At 36.7% G+C, this 18,091-nt stretch overlaps 1 protein-coding gene across 1 annotated transcript in view; it reads left to right on the top strand.

Moving 5' to 3' along the window:
- Positions 1–18,091, top strand: part of LOC114045877 (ADP-ribosylation factor-like protein 6-interacting protein 6) — a 51,922-nt gene that overhangs the window by 12,738 nt on the left and 21,093 nt on the right. Inside the window, exon 3 of the mRNA XM_027866057.1 lies at positions 2,621–2,753. Coding sequence (XP_027721858.1) covers positions 2,621–2,753 — 133 coding nt within the window. The remainder of the gene's footprint in view (positions 1–2,620; positions 2,754–18,091) is intronic.

Below are 18,091 nucleotides of genomic sequence, written 5' to 3'. Positions count from 1 at the left end.
TTATGGCAGGCAGATCCACCAGCAGGTTATTTCAGTACTCTAGGTATGAGAAAACGAGGGCTTGCACCTGGGTGGTGGCAATGTCTAGGGAGAAAAGGGGGGTGGTGTTTACTTGAGGTCAACCAGCCTTGCTACTGATTGGATAGGGGGAGGGGCAGAGCTTGGTACGATAGTGAGGAGTCGAGATTGCAAGCTTGGGAGACTGGGAAGGTGGTGTTACCCTCAACAGTAATGGGGATAGAGCACCGACCCTGAAGTCAGGAGGACCTGAGTTCAAATCTGGCCTCAGACCAAACACTTCACACTTACTAGCTGTGTGACCCTGGGCAAGTCACTTAACCCCAACTGCCTAAAAAAAACAAAAGAAAACAGTAATAGGGAAGTTGGGGAGGGGAAAGGGTTTAGGGGGAAAGATAAGTTCAGTTTTAGACATGTTGAGTTTAAGATGTCTACTAGACAGTAAAGTCAGGCAGTTGGAGATGTGAGACTGGAGATCAGTAAAGAGGTTTGCATTGAATAAATAGATTTGAGAACCATCAGCATAAAGATAGTTGATCCTTGCTTTCTCTGAAACTTGTAATCTTAAGAAAGTTTTTGGGGTACTGAAACCCTGAATTACACTAATTTGTCAGAGGTAGGACTTGAACCCAGATATCTCATTTCCCACTCAGCTGTTCTTATTTTAGTTTTCTTTGACTTCACCGTGCCCCTAGTAAACTCTTTTTTGGGAAATTTCATTTTTCAAGATTTAGTCAGCTTTGGTATTCACACCTCATGAAGCACTCTTGCTCCCCTGGAGGGTCAAGTCTTGTACTTCCTTTTCAATTTTCTTTTGTGTATTATATTCCTCTACTACTTTGTGAGCTCTTTGACAGTTGTGATTGTTTTTTGTCCTGCTTTGCAATTCTCCTCACTGTGCCTGTTCTTAGTAGGTGCTTAATAAGTGTTTCAGTGATTTTCCTAAAGAGCAGATCTGACCATGTCCCCCACCCTTACCACCCCAACTCAATAAACTCCCATTGGCTCCTTATCACCCATAAGATAAAGTGCAAAATCCTTTATTGTCATCCAAGGCCCTTCATAACCTACCCCCCACAAGGTTTTCAGACTTAAACTTCTTACACTCTTCCATCCAGTGACACTGACCTAATTCCTGTTCTCACACAAGGCACTTCTAGTTGGGCAAAGTTCCCTTTGCTTCTCTTTCTTCTCTCTCTACATAGTGTATCACACCATTACTTGCCAGTTCTCTGCCCAAAGGCATTTAAACTTTAATTTCTGAAACTTTTTTTTTCTTGTTTTAGTTTTTTCTCTTAAAAGCCATCCTTAACCCCAAATCACTCTGGTCCCAGACCAAGCCCTATTTGGTCACTGGGCCATGATTGACTCAGAATGAATGTAAGTAACTATTGTTTTTGTTTTGGCCAGAAACCAAAAGGGGAGGGGTCTTCCCCTCCCAGATTTTTTTTTTTAAAAGGCCATTGTTTGCCTCAGTCAGTGAAAGGGTGCTGCTTCAGTCAAACTGAGATCTGTTAAAGACCTTAGCTTGAAAAGGCCAAGGTCTCCCACTGCGTCCTGGCCCATCTCCAGTTGTCCTGATCCATATCTGGCCACTGGACTCAGATGGCTCCTGAGGAGAAAGTGAGGCTGGTGACTTTGCACAGTCCTCCACTTAAATCCAGTTCACTTGAATGTCATGGTATCATGTCACTTATGTCAGGGTCCTCTTTGAGAACAGAGGACAAATAGCAGCAATTTTCAAATACAGGGAAGGTTAAATAAGCTTAAGATTACTTTTAACTAAAAAAAAAAAGATTGCTTTGAACTACTCAGGTATTGGGATAAAGATTCAAAGGTGAAAAGGGAAAAATCATAAATCTATTAGTTCGAAAAGTATACTATAGAGTGCAGAGGCAACGTGGCATGTTAGAGATTTTCTTGGACTTGGAGTTAGGAAAATGTGGATTTGAATCTGTACTCACATTTTGCCAGCTTAATGACCCTGGACAATGACGCTGAACCTCACTTCTTGAGCCAGCTCCCAAGACCTTATCTGTTGAGATAAGAGGACTACAACTATGAGAGTTGTGAGAATCAAATGGGATCATGTATGTGAAGTGGCCAGCACTCCTTTAAGTGCTATTGTCAGTATGAGCTATTCGATAAATTGTAAGGTTGCCAGGCTTTATCATGGGAGGGTGTTAACTGCATTCACTTAGTATGGTATAGAAAGGGCCCCATCTGGAAAAAGTGCCATGATAAGGAATAATGGCAACAAATAAAGTGTAAAGTATGAAGTATAGTAAGGAAGAGTCCATTTATCTTGATAGTATATAAAGTTATAACTTTCATTTTTATGCTCTTTTTTTTATAAATAGAATATTGTTTTAAGTATAATTTTACTGATTTCTGCTAATTTTGATTTAATAATTTATCTTCTGTCTCTACAGTAGTAACATTCGTCTATTACTTATTCTTGGCTTCTATTAAACTTTATACTGGCATATAGGTCAGAAGAAAGAAGAGTTTTAAATTGGATACTGTTTGAGTAAAACTGGGCTCAAGAGTTTTAAAACTTACAAGACTCTTTTTTTTCTCTCTCCCTTTCTCTCTTATCAAGGATTCTGGACTTTGTTTGTTATATCCTTAACAGCAGGATTCTCATGTTGCAGTTTTTCTTGGACAGTGACTTATTTTGATTCTTTTGAACCTGGAATGTTTCCTCCTACTCCTCTTTCACCAGCAAAGTTCAAGTAAGTGTTTTTGTCTTTAAATGTTGCCTCTTTAGTTCTTTTCTGTCTGTGAGTAAATAGAAACCTGCATTATTTTTGAAGTGATTCCTTTCCCTATGTCTTTATTCCCTTTATTCTTAAAAGATAAACTTATTTATTTTTGCGTGCATTTATAATCTGTTCCACTATCTTTCCCCCTTCCTCTCTAAACAACAACATCCAAATGAAAAACAATACCTTTATTATAAATAATATATGTAGTCTTGCAAAATAATTTTCATGTATTGGCTATGACCATATATGTCTCTCCACTTTAAGTTGATAACTTGAGTGGCATGTTTCATTTTTATTCTTCTGGTCTCATGGTTTATCATTGCACTCACTGAGTTCTAAAGTCTTTGAAAATTGTTCTCTACAATGTTCCTGTGGTATAAATGTTCTCCAGATTCTCACTTTGATCTGTCTTAGTTTACAGATGTCTTTCCATATTCCTCTGAAGCTGTCTATTTTTTTCTTATGTTACAGTAATGTTCTGTTATTTCCATATTCCATAATTTCTTTAGTTATTCCCCAATAGCTTTCTCTTCTTAGCCAGACTCCTAGGAAAAACTGTCTAGATTTGTTGCCTCTACTTTTCTCAGTCCTCATTCTTTTTGACTTCTCTGCTGCGTTGGACATGTTGACCATCCTATCTTCTGGATTCCTTCTCCTTTCTGAGTTTTTACAACAATGCTGTCTCCTGATTCTCTTCCTCCCGTCTACCCAACAGCCTGTTGGAAATTTTAAATTGGACATCTGAGACTTAACATGTCTAAAAAGAGAATTTATAAATTTTTTCTCCCCAAATCTACCCCTCTTCCATACTTGCCCATTTATATCAGAAGTACTACCATTCTTCCAGTGTCCCAGATCTGTAACATTAGTGTAATCTTAATTCCTCATTCTCCTTTACCCCAAATATCCAACCAGTTCTAAATCTTGCTATTTCCACATAACATCCTTTAATCCATTCTCATTTCTGCTACTGTAGCAGCCCATTTTTCCCCTTGATGAGTTTTAAGACTTCCATTTGGGATTGCCAGCTGGCCATGCTTTATTCCCCTTTTCACTGGGCTTCTGACTGTCCTAGACTTCATCACCATAACTCAGCTGCCTTCTCACCCTGGAACATCTTTCCACCATGTCAGCCCTTTTCTCCCATTGATGAGTTCCTTCTGTCAGTCTCCATTTTGGGAATATGCCCGGGGCAGCCATACTTTATTCCTTTTTCTGACTCTGCAGACTTTGCCATTATGTCCTCTTGTGGGTGCCTTCTCACCCACTTTTTAGGTCTTCTTTATGTATTGTCTTCCTCTATTAGAATGTATGCTCTTTGAGGGCAGGAGCTGTCTCTCTTTTTGTTTTGTTTTATATCTTCAGTGCTTACCATAGTGCCTGGCAAATAGTAAGCCCTTAATAAAGATTTGTTGCCCACATCTACTTGCACCAGCACCACCTAAGTTCAGGCCTTTATGACCTCTCACTTAAACTCTGCCTCAAATCTCTCCCCACTGTAAGCTATCCTCCATACAGCTGCCAAAGTGATTTTTTTCTTAATAAGGATGAGTCTGACCATGTCTTTCCCCTACTCCATTGGCTCCTTATTGTCTCTGTAATGAAATATGAACTCCTCAGTTTGGATTTTTAATGACTTCACAATCAGTTCTCAATCTCTCTCTCCAGCCTTATTGTATATCTTTCCTTCTCTTTATTTTACAATCCAGACAAACTGGCCTTATATTTGTTCCTCACATAAGATAACCCCATCTCTTCTCTCTGTGCCTTTGTTTTAGTAATCCCTCATACCTGGGATACTCTTTTTTCTTAACTAGGCCTCTTAGAGTCCCTGTCTCCCTTCAAGATGAAATTCAGGCCCTGTCTTGTACATGAAGCCTTTCATATCCCTTCCATCTGCTAGTGTTCTCTCCTTCTAACTGACTTGTATTTATCTCCCTTGTATTTATTTTGTATTTATTCTCTTTACTATTATTCTGAATATACTTACATATATGCAGGTATATACATATGTGTATGTATATACTTATACATACACATGGAGCCATCTCCATTTGTACTGATCTGTATCTTGCCACTGGACCCAGATGGCTCCAGAGGAGAAAGTGAGGCTGGTGACTTTGCACAGCCCTCTTTCACTTAAATCCAATTCACTTGCAAGTCATGGCATCACCTTCTGATGTCATGATCCTCTTCAGGAACAAAGGACAAACAATAACAACAGTGATCTCTCTCTCTCTCTCTCTCTCACTCTCACTCTCACTCTCACTCTCTCTCACTCTCACACACACATACACACACTCATCTCTCCCCCAATAGAGGTTGTAAATTTCTTGAGAGTAGAGATTGTTTCATTCTTTGTATTTGTATACCTAAAGTCTAACACAGTGCCTGGCACATAATAGGTGCTTAATAAATGTTTGTTGATTAGTTTATTACTAAATTCTTGTTGATTTGACTAATGAAGAAAAATGTTGCCAACTTTAAATTGTAGTAACCATAAAGGCTACAGATTCAGACATAGTATGGTATAGTAGTCAGGGGAGATCTGAGTTTGAGTCCCAGGTCTGAAACCCATGACAAGTCATTTAATCTCTTAGAATTTCAGTTTCACTTCAATAAAACATCAGTTTTTATAACCTTAAAATACTGTGTGTAAAAATATGAATTATTTTAGGATATGGATAGCAATCCGTTATGGGCAAATAATGTCCAAAAAAAAATGAAACTTTGCCTGTGTACTGACTTAAAGTTAATGAAACTTTTTTTTTTTTGCTTACCTTAAAATTTAATTTATATACCCTTTGAAAGTTTGGATTAATCCCCAACAAATACCAAACATCCAAGTTGAAATAGGATAAATTCAGGTGTCCCCAGCAAAGGAGATACGGTTTCTTTTTTTTTTTTTAATTTCCTTTTTTTTTATTAATTTATTTTGATTTATCAACAGTCACTTCCATATGCTTTTGAGTTTAAAATTTTTCTCCCCCTTCTTCCCTACCACCCTCCCCATGATGGCGCACAATCTGATATAGGCTATACATATACATTCCTATTAAACATATTTTCACATTAGTGATGTTGTAAGTAAGAATTAGAACCAATAGGAGGAACTACCAGAAAGAGGAAACAAAACTCAACAGAAGAAAAAAAATAGCAAATAGTGTGCTTCGATATGCATTCAAACTCCATAGTTCTTTCTTGGGATGTGGACAGCATTTTCCATCATGACGCCTTTGGAGATGTCTTAGATCCTTGTATTGTGGGGAAGGGTTAAATTTATCAATATTAGTCATCGCACAACGTGGCTGTTATTGTGTACAACGTTCTCTTGGTTATGCTCACTTCACTCAGCATCAGACCGTACAAGTCTTTCCAGGTTTTTCTGAAGTCAACCTGTTCATCATTTCTGATAGCACAATAGTATTCCATTACATTCATATACCACAACTTGTTCATCCATTCTCCAATTGATGGGCATCCTCTCCATTTCCAATTCTTTGCCACCACAAAAATAGCTGCTATAAATATTTTTGTAGAGATGTGGTTTCTAAGAGGCCTCTTAGAACTTAGAATTCTAGGCAAGTTGAGTACTTCCCTTTCCCCAAAGCCAACTAGGACTCTGGTGTTATCAGGACAAGATGACAGAAGGCATATGTAAAAATGAGCTAAAAAGATGTAGAACCACTTACTCTCTTTTCCACGCCCTGGGCAGAGCCAATGTGGAAGTTCAATTAATATGAATCCCAAAGAACATGATTTAAAATTGAAGCTTAGACCTTTTATAGATTATAATCAAATGATAGTTGTTGAAAATATTAAAGCACTGCAATGAAATTTTTGATTGCTATGGGGAGCTGGTACTTGGAGTTTGTCAAGTCTTCTCATTAGTCACCAGTTTAGTAATCCTATCTAAGGTTTTGTTAGGGATATCTCTCCTTTTTGATGAAAAGTAGGACTTTTACAGTTTTCTTGTATTCTTTTTACATTGCTCAGTTTTTCCTATGAATACTAGGATCTTTCTATTTACAGATTCTTTCAGGACTCTAAACTACAATGTCTAAGCCTCAAGTGTTAGTAATAGTTACTTTTAGCAGTAACAAAGTAACTAGCTACTTTCTTACAAACTTCTCACTTTTCTTAGTTTTGTGTTCCTAGTATTATACTTTTGTTTTATTGTTTCTTAAATTGAAGGTTCATTCTTGTTAATGTGTACCATTTATGCAAGCTAAACCTTCCTTCATCTTCTGTGTTGCCATTAGCCTTTTTTGCAAGTTTCTGGTTATTTGGTCTGTTAGTCTTCTCAGCAGTCACTGGTTTCTGTTCATTCTTGTATTCTGGTTACTTGTTACCCTTTTCCATCTTTATACATGTCCTTTTTACATTTTAACTAATCAGAGAGGTTTGTAGGTTCATTGGTTTCTTTAGATGCCTTCCCCTTTTGTTAGCATTATCCATCACTAGTTAGTTATAGTTTAACTTTTCAGAATCTTTCATCTGTCCTGAAAAAAATTAGTCTTACATTTTAAAATTTAAGTTACTGAAATGGAATTTATCTCAAGAAGGGTAGAAATATTTTTCAGGAAAAGATAGTAGCAGGTGAACAAAACTTTTTGTTATATAGCAGTTACTTTTAAACAAACCCCACTCTGATGTTGAGTATCTTTGGGAGCCCCAGTGTTATTCTGGTATTGTTTAAGGACATGTCAGGAAGGCCTGGGAGACTTCTCAAATTCTTCCCCAAATCATCTGGGACATCTATTCTAAAGTCAGACTAAGCCCCAAAGTGTATTGTACAGAGGTGCTGAGCTATTTGGGGAGGAATTCTGAGAAGCTTGAATAGAACTATATAATTGCATATGCTGATTTTCCTTTTGTATATTTACCTTCTGCTATTATGTAAAAAGAATATACAAAATTCAAACTGTTCAACTCACCCTACACAAAAAATTGTCTTTCTAGCCCCTACAAAATCTGCTCTGTATTTCTTTTTATGGCCACTAGAGGGAGATATTTAATTATTTTTCTTTTTCTTTTTACCTTTCCTAACCTGACTTCAACAAGGAAAATGGAATTTTTTTTTTTTTTTTTGAAATTTCCTTTCTTTGTGCAGCTTTCGGCTCTGAGAGAGGACATGGCTTGTTGAAAAATGTTCAAAAAAAGAATATTTGACATGTTCCCCAATTCTATGCAAATATAACCAAGCAAACTCTCAATCTTATTTTTTTGTGGGTGTTTTAAAAATCTGTTTTATTGCCTTCAGCAACAATCTTAGTTGTCTGGGGAGTAAGGTTTTCCCTGAAGGGTGAGGTGGGAGAGAACTGCCCAGCCTTTTGACCAAAATGGGACATTAAGATTTTTGATGAGTTCAGAAAAAACCAATAATGTAAGAAAATAATCTATAGAGAGCTATTTGGGAAATATTCCATAACTCTTCCAGGTACTTTTACGAGCACAGATGTCATGAGTTTAACATAGGACAATTATCCTCAATACTAGAGACAACTTTTCTTTGATTATTTAAAAACTCTTAACTTTTCCTTCCTTGCTATATATTCTTTAAGACCAGTGCCCAAAATGATCCTGAACTTAAATATAGTACCTACATTTCCTTATAGTAAATGAAAAGATACAATATATGGGGTTAGGCACCACCCTAGGTGGGTTTGATTTTCATCAGCTTTGCCATCTTTTTAGGTAATAATAGAATAATAACAACATACTATTTAATTAAGCAAGTATTGTTAACCATCTGTTTTATCCTAGGCCCTGGGAATATAAAGACAGCTATAACAGTCTCACATTGTATATGTAAATGCTTATTTATTTGGGTTTTTTAAGTTCAGAATAAAAGAAAATAAAATAGAAAAAAGAAGAAAAGAGAGGAACCAGACTCCAAAGGGCTTTAAAAGCCAAACGGAGCAAAATAGAGGGAGGAGATTGTCAATATAGATCTCCCAAGTGAGATCCTCTAGAAAGTAGTCATTATGAAAGAAAAAGAAATTCACAGAAAAAAATCAGAGAAGAACTATTAAGTAAAACCCATAACTTTAAATATCTATACAAACATGCCCATAGTTTAGGCAAAAAACAATGGGAGCTAGAAATCCTTATATAAGGAGGCAAATTTAGCTTCATATGAATTACTGAGATATGGTGGAATGAAACCCAGGACTGGGTCATAGCTTAAGTTGAGTAAGTGGAGGGTCATTAAGAAGGTATACTCAAGTGAAGAAATCCAGGAACTAGAGTGGAAAAATAGGACAGCATTTGGGTGTAAGGCAAAGGAGAGAGAAACAAAGGTGATTTTTATAATTGCAATATACTACAGAATACTTGTCCAAAAAGAGGAAATAAATGAGTAATTTGGTAAACAACTCACAAGTCTGGCACAAAAGCATGCTGTAGTAATGATGGAAGATTTCAGTTACCCAGACATCTGCTGAAGTAGTCTTTCTGCCAAAAACAGAGCCACCAATTATTTCTTGACTTGCTTTAGTGATTTGGTAGAGGAACCAACAAAGGGAAATTCTACTCAAGATGTGATTCTCATACTAATAGGGAGGAGCTAATAGCTGGCATGCAAATGATTGGAACCCTGGAGGTAATGACCACTCCATCCTAGAGTTTGTGATAGAGAAATAGAGGAAGTCTGATCTAGGTGAATTCTAGCCCTAAAGCATGAGGCTCACATCCTTTGAAACTGAGATTGTTCAACTTAAGTGGTCTGGCTGGAGACAGATTCTTTTTTCTAGATAGCTGGAAGGTAGCTGAGTCTCATCGAGGCACTTCACAAAGGAATGGGGTAAAAAAAAAATAGGAGAGATGAGGAGGAAGAGAACCAAGGGGAATAGACCCACCAAAAAAAAATATGCTAAAGTAACCAAAAAAGCATAGTTCTGTGTTTATAACAGAAGAGGGGGGAAAACATAACTTGAAAAAACCAGTATCAGAGACAAATGGAGGAAAATATAAATTAACGTATTACTTTAAATGTAAATGGATTTAACAATTTGATAAAAAGAGTGGCAGATTGGATAAGAAATCAAAACCCTACAATCTATTGCTTACAAGAAACACATTTAGAAAACAATAAAGATGGGGCAGCTAGGTGGCACTGGGTACACCGGCCCTGGAGTCAAGATGATCTGAGTTCAAATCCGGCGTCAGGCACATAAAACTTACCAGCTGTGTGACCCTGGGCAAGTCATTTAACCCCATTGCCTAGCCAAAAAAAATAAAACAAAACAAAAACAATAAAGATATATACACAGAAGAAAATTAAGGGGGATATAAAAAATTTTACCGAGCGTCAAGTGAATCCAAAAAAAGCAATTGTTGTCAGCATGCCATCTGACAAAAGAATGCTAAAATTCAGAATGAGCTGAGGTTGACTAGGGAAGCTAAGGGCAACAAAAAAAGCTTTTTTTTTCTGTATTGGAAGAAAAAAGGATCAAAGAAGCAATAGGATCTTTGCTTGGGATGAGTTGTTGTTCAGTTGTTTCAGTCATGTTTGACTCTTCAGGATCCATCCCATTTGGGGTTTTCTTGGCAAAGATACTGAAGTACTTTGTCATTGCCTTCTCCAGCTCATTTTACAGATGAGGAAACTGAAGCATATAGGGTTAAGTGACTTGCCCCGAGTCACACAGCTAGTAAGTGTATCTTAGGCCCAATTTGAACTCAGGAAGATGAGTCTTCCTGACTCCAGGTCCAGTGGTTTATCCATTGAGCTATCTAGTTGCCAGAAGCAGTTGTTTCTGTTTCCTCTGCAAAGGAGAATGAAAATTACACTGGAATTGACAGAACAGAAGTGTATGAAAAGGAAGTTAATACCCAAGGTAAGTAAAGAGATAGTAAAAGACTGAGCTGCTCTTAGGTCCTGAGAGGACTAGCAGACACTCTTGCTGAGACTTTTTTTTTTTTAAATTTTCGCTGCTGAGTGATTTTTGAAATAACAATGAAAAAAGGGTGAAATAGACAACTGAAGAAGAACAAATGTCTTGATTTTTTTTTTCTTGGTGAGGCAGTTGTGGTTAAGTGACTTGTCCAGGGTCACACAACTAGTAAGTGTCAAGTGCCCGATCTAAGACTGGATTTGAACTCAGGTCCTCCTGACTCCAGGGCCGGTGCTCGTAGCTGCCCCAGATGTCAGAAAAGGAAGTGAATAGGGACTACAAACTATAGGCCAATAAGCTTCGCTTTGATTCCTGGAAAAATTCTAGAATTGCTCATTAAAAAGATGGTGGCACACATTTAACTAGAGAAGGAGAGATTTGGGTAAAAAAAAAGCTGCATGGCTTTATTCTGAATAGGTTATGTCAAACTAACCTCATTTCCTTTTTTGAAAAGACTACTAAACTAAGAAGGGCATTGATAAGCTGGAGAGTATGAAGGATAGTGGAGAGCAGCTAGGATAGTGAAGGGTGTTGAGAGGATAAAGTTTGGTTAAAGGAATGGGGAATGTTTGACCTGGAGAAGAGAAGGCTCAGAAGGAACATGATAGCACATCTCTACGTATTTGAAGAGCTGTCACGTGAAAGAGGGATTTGAATTGTTTTGTTTGGTACTAGAGGGCAGCACCAAGAATAGTAGGTGGAAGTTCCGAAGAGGTCACTTTAGGCAATAGAAATGTCCAAAAGTGGAATGGATTGCCTGGAGAGCTGGAAGGTTCCTCCTCTTAAGAGGTCTTCAGGTTGAGGCTAGATAACCCACTTGTTGGATTTGTTCCTTTTTTGGTTTGTTTCGATTAGGTGGTCACTAAGTTCATCCTTCCAGCAACCAAATTCTGTCATTCTATGAGTCTGAATTTTATCCTAGAATCAAGATGGTGTCAGTGAAGCTTATTGAGTATAAGGGAGTTATATTCAAATCCAAATTTGAACATTGGACAGGTTTACAACAAACATTTCTTATATCAAAATAATTGTGCCTAGGAATTGGTGATGAAAGGAAATAAAGTAGCTCTTGCTGTCAAGGAGTTTATAGTCTTGGGAATAAGACACATTTATTCAACCAATAATTATTTGTTAATAGCCTGCTATGTGTCACATACTTCGAGGATATGGAAACAAAAACAAAGTAGTCTCTTTCCACCAGCAATTTATATTTTACCTGTGAAGACAACATGTACCCTCACTAGGTAATATCAGAGTAGACGTATTAGCAGCTAGGAGCATCAGGAATAGTCTCATACAGAAGGTAGCTTCTGAGCTTAGTTTTGAAGGAAAATAGAGATTCCAAGATCTACAGGCAAGGAGGTGGTGCTTTCAAATGGGAGAAAGTATGTATAAATGACCTGAATGGGAGATGGAATATCATGAGAGACAAACTGCAAGATCAGTTTGACTGGTTCATAGAATGTTTGAAAGGATGCAGTAATATAATAAGGCAAGAAATTTGGGTTGGAGGCAGGTTGAAAAGGGCTTTTAAAACAAGCAGGGGAATGAAATGTTCCAACCAGTTCTTTTTAAGAATATCACTTTGGCAGGTGGGTAGAAGATGGATTGGAAAGGAGGGGACTTGAAGCTTGGCAGACAATTTGGAGGTTATTGTAATCTAAGTGAAAGGTGTTAAGGTACTGAACTAGGCTGCTGATGGCAGAGAGAAGGGGAGGGATCTAAGTGATGTGGAAGTAAAACTGTCAAAATGTGGCAACTAATTGGGTGCTGTATTTCACTGCATAATTGTTGCAGATTTTGTGGCGACTTTTTGTCCAAAAGTTGGTGCAATCCTTATGTGAAGCTTTAAAAAACAAACACAAACCTGTGCTGGTATTACTTAAGAATCATTTATTGCTAAACTGTCTTTGGTGCAAGATTAGGAATACTCATAAATATATGTTAAAATTGAAAGTGAATACTGACAATGCATGTGCTCTGAGAATTCTAGGCTCATGGCTCACGATGTGAGAGATAAATGCATAACTATGCCAGTGGTGAATACGTTGCTGCTTTTTTACCTTTTAAGCAGCGTGACGAACGGAATCATACCATGCGATGATTACGTGATGAAAGGTTATAAACCAATTTTTGGATTAAAAAAAAAAAACAACCCCAGGGTGTGACAGTTATGCAGTGGCGACGATTATGAGCTGAAATATAGTATGTGAAGGAGAATGAAGTGTCAAGGATGTGAATTTGGGTGCTGTCAGCAAGTGAACTAGGTGGGTTTGATGAGGTCTAGAGGTTTAGGGGTGCTGGGACTGGTCCTGCCAGAAAGAATTTGACCCAAGCCTTCTTTTAGTCAAAGACAAGGTTTATTAAAGATCTGCCATATTAGCCAGACTCTTAAGGAATCTGAGCATCTATGAGCTATTGGCTAGATTGTAGGAATTCCAGCAGTGGCAGGATTATAAGAATTGTGTTAATGGAGACAAGATGGACCTTATATATAGAAAGACTATAAAGACTATGTATATAAAGACTAAAGAGGGATCTAGGAGTGGCCAAGTATTCTATGAGGTAATAGAACTCCAGGGGTGGCCAAGGGAGAATGCAGCCTAGATAGGATTAAGGGTGGGAAATGGAGGCCCCCCCTGCCCCAGCCCGGGAGGTAAGACAATAGAGGGCCAGGCTAGGTTAAGGGTAACTGAGAATTGGGAGACTGGGTGTAGCCACAAAGAAAAACCAGTTGATGTGGTTATAGCCTCAGGCAAATGCCAGAGATTTGGCCATGTGGGAAAGTCCAGGATTTTTCCTTTTTAGGGTCTAGCTCCCATCCTCATCAGGTTTAGTAGGAAAGGTAATGAGTTCTGTTTTGGGCTTGTCAAGTTTGAGAAGATAGGTATAGGATATCCAGTTGGAAATATTTCATAGGTAGTTAGTTATATGGGACTAGAACTCACTAGAGATCTTAGATCTGGAAGTCACCTGTTTAGAGATAATAATTGAACTCATAGGAACTAGTGTAGTCATCAGGAGAGAGTCATCTCAGTAGAGAGAGAAATAGGAGAGCACAGGACCGAGCCTTGGAGTACAATCAGAGTTAGATAGACAGATGTGAATGATAGTCCAACAAAGGAGGCTGAGAAAAGGAGTGGTCATAGAGCAGCAACTTGAAAACCTGGAAAGGGGAAACTTTCCAGTAGGGAGGGGTTGGTCTATGTATCAGATCTTACCCAAAGGTCAAGAAGGATGAGGATTGAGATAAGCCATTGTATTTATAGGCAATTGAATAATCAAATGATCTGATAAAATAATTATGAATAAAAGCAAAATGTGTTAACTGCAAAGGAAAAATAAATTGCTATGAGAAATTTAAACTGGACATAATAATTTTTCTTTTGGGAGGTAACAAAGGATGGACATAAAGGAGAATAATTCTGTGGTGATTCTGCTCTTTTAGAAACCATTGCCATGGTTCATGGGATATAATTAGCATAATTGCTTCATACCGTACCCCAAACATTAAGAACTTGTACTAGTTTTTCTCCACTTATTCTGGGGAATGAGAGATCTCTTTGGATAAAATATAAGTTGACTTTAACTACCTCAGCATATTTTTTTCCTAATATAGAAATCATTGCATGTTAAAATATTTCTTTTTAATATGAGAATGGTGCCAGATTAAAAACAGATTCTGATTCTGTTCAGATCACAATGTTATTAAGTTCCTTTCAAAATATAGTGAAATAACTTTAAGGCCGAAGTTTTGAATGATTATAGACATCAGAAAATAAATGTGTGTAGTTAATCCTTCAGATAGAACACAAAAGTCATATGTGGTACTCTTGTGGGTTATGTAACAAGTGGGATTTCTGGTTAGATTGTGAAAATCCTGCCATCTCTTGTCCTTTGTGGAAAATACGTGGATATTAAAAAAATGTTAAATAAAGCAGTATATACTACATGATGCCAGCAGGGTGAGTGCTTGCACAGGGAAACAACTTTTCCAAGCTTTTACAGAGTTATGTACTTTTAGGCTTTATTTTCCGTTGAATCTGATTGGTATAGTACATAAAAGCTTTTTACTGGTGTTCAGACTCAGACTTCTCTTTGCACAACATCAGCTTCTTAACAAATTTACATTAAATAATTCTTTACATTTTCATTTTTAAGCATTCCTAAGGACCTTGTTGTTTTGTTTTTTTTAATTTAAGGAAGAGATTCAAACACCATCTAGTTTGAAAGATAATTTGCAAGTAAATTAAATTCTTTCTATATGTGTAGCAATTTTTTAAAAAGGGTTTTTACGATGACTTGAACAAGTCAGTTCACCAGTCTTGGGCCTCGTGTTTCTTCATCTGTAAAAGGAGAGAGTTAACTAGATGAACATTAAAATGTTCTGTCTAGTCCTAAATCCTATGTTCTAATGCCAGCAATAATTTGCTTCTAACTAGAGAGAATTTTTTTTAAAGTTAAGAACATTTGCAAGAAATGTTTTCTTTTGCTTACATAAATATGACATTCAGAGCAAAGACAGGCATGCCTGATTGATCTGAGAGCAGTTGGTTAGGTATTTAGATAGTCTATTGGTATAGCATATATAATTTAAAATTTACGTAGTTTTCTTTACAATATTACCACTAGATGTCAAAAATTTAAGAGCATGTTTAGTATATTAGTCCAGTGCTACTAAATTGTATCTCTGAAGAAACTTGTAAACTCGTCAACGGCAGGAGTGTGACAATATATTGTGTAAACCCATTATATCTAGTAAAGGCTGTGCAAATAACCTATGGCTAAATATTGCTATTGCTAATGTACTGTGTTTTTGTTCCTGTGGAGCCAGGGCATAGACAGTGTTTAAAAAAAAAAAAGAGAGAGTCATTCCTGAGAAAAGGTAAAGCATTTAATAGTCTCTGGAAAAAAAAATGTAAACTAATATGAGAGGTAACACAGTAGCCAAATTTACCTACCAATTTAGATCATTGATTCATATGGAGATATTAAGATGTAAAACAGCTCTTATTCCTGTTTTGACATTAGAGTGTGCATTGCATATTTGCTTTTCTGTTATTAAGAGCATGTTATGATACTTTGAAAAGATATGTAAGTATATGAAAAGATATATATATATACTTTTTGGAAATATAAGAACACTAGAAAAAAAATAGGTGGCTAATGAGTTGTAGTTATAGTGTGTGTATGTTTCAGATGTATCTCCTCTATCAGCAGCTCTTTGTTTTTCCTCACATCTAGTTGTCATATTGATATGTGTATATATATATATATATATATATATATATATATATATATATATGAACCTTTTCTGTTGCTGAAAAGAACAGTTGAATGTCATTCTATAAACTTCTTTACCAGAGGAGAATGATTTTTCTTCTTTCCTTTTTTATTTTTGTCCTCCCCTGATATCCTGTGTTACCACGTCATGGAGTGACTCTGGGCTCATGGAGTCTATGCCAGTTGAGTGTAAGCTCCAGCAAGGACCTACCAAGAAGAAAAGGCTAGGGATGTGGGCAAGCAGTGAACTCTTACCAAAAGGCTGAATACTAACTACATGGTGAATTTTTTTCAGCGTTAGCAACTCACGAAGACAGGAGTCTACTAAGGCTTACAGGATTTATGATTTGTTGTTAGAGGAGTGCTTATGCCAATGAAATCACAGATTTTTGAAGTATTAAATATGTTTTTGTCATGTGTTAATTGAATATTAATATTGTCATTGATTTTATTATTACTTAAAGTTACTAAAATGTGATAAATAGGGAAAATAATTCATTTCCATGGAGATACATGTAGATCTTGTTTTTTCCTGGTTATAAAAATGTCTAATATTCTTGTGGTTGGATTTAAAAAAAATTTTTTTAAGGCAGCTTCTTATCTTTTCATACCTTCATCAAGTACACACAGGACCATAGATTTAAGGCTGGATCGGACCTTAGAGGCCATATAATTTAAACACTGCCCTCCACTCCATCCCGGACACATTTCACGGATGAGTAATTGGGGCCAAGAGTGATAAAGTTATTTACTCAGGGTGCCATAGTTAGTAGGTAACAAGTACTGCATTCAGACCTGGACCTTCTTTCTGTTGCACCACTCTGGGGCATGCATAGATAGATTTTGCTCATAAAAATTTTAGAGTAACACAAGAAAAGGCATGTGGGTTGATAGGTATTGATATTCTTTTATTCATTTTTTCATATAACTAATAGGTCTCAGATTTTTTCTTCTCCTTTGGCATTCTTCTGTCTTTCAGATACCTTGAAAAATCAAACCATCAAGATCCTCAAAAGAATTATATAAAGCATTGTCCTCTGTATGTAGTTAGTCTAGTTTCACTGCTTTTCCCATCTTTGTGTTTTTAGTGATATTTAAAATTCCTCATGTAGCACTTTGAGGACTCTGGTGTTAGAATCCAAATTTGTTGGCTACATTGTCACTTCTGGTACTTCTTTACTGATCTTTTCCATTTCTTGTGAACCTGTTGTCCTTCTTCTAGTTTCATTCTTAAGTGCCCTCAAGATGACTTTTTTTAGTTGGATCTATTGCTAAGCTTTCTTTGGACTTGTTTTTTCTCTACTACTTCTTGTTTTATTATGTGATACTACTCATAATCTTCCACCATCATCTTCTGAAAGATCTCAGAAATGAGTTTGCACTCAAACTGGTGTTGTCTTGGCTGTAATATCTTTTTTCTTGGCAAAGAGATCAAGTTTTTGCTGACCAAGGTGGTTTCTAGGTTCTTTAGGTCTCCTCACTGAAATGACGAATTAAGTAATTGGTTAAACATTTAGGAAATGATAATAGTCCTTGCCAATGCCTGGTCTTATATCCATTTCCCATTTTTCTTGATCAAATTATTCATGATATATATTTATGGTATTATCTGTATAATCTACCAGTCTTTGACCTTGTCAGATGTCATTTCTTTGTCCTCAGTCATGTTTTCCCTTTATATATATTTTTGGTTCTGCGTGCCTGTATCCCTATGAGCTGTTAACTTTTGCTTTTCTCCTTGGTCTAGCACAAAAGTCTTTTCCATAGTAATAAAGACCAACCACTAAATTTATGGCAGTATTTTTATACCCTTCTGCTTCCTTTTTGTAAATTATAATATATCCCCTTTACATTTTATGTAGGTTTATTTCCCATATGGTATGAAGGAAATTTTTAAAGGTCAAGACCCTACATCTGCCTTGAGTTTTGGAGTTTAAAAATAAAGCTATATAGCACAAGTAGAATTGCAAAATTGGAATTGAAAGAAAAGTGTGATTGGTCTTTAACTAGAGGGATGGCCTGCCCTGGAGCATAAGAATTATTTTGATATTTAGCTTAGAAATTTCTTTTCCAAAATACACCAGATTTGACGGTGAGTACAATGCATTGTACTCTTTTTATAGC

Source organism: Vombatus ursinus, unplaced genomic scaffold (assembly GCF_900497805.2).
Source record: "Vombatus ursinus unplaced genomic scaffold, bare-nosed wombat genome assembly UNPS02014779.1, whole genome shotgun sequence".
Lineage (NCBI taxonomy): Eukaryota > Metazoa > Chordata > Mammalia > Diprotodontia > Vombatidae > Vombatus > Vombatus ursinus.
Note: the sequence above shows the minus strand (reverse complement) of the source record. Positions and strands in the feature narration are given on the sequence as shown.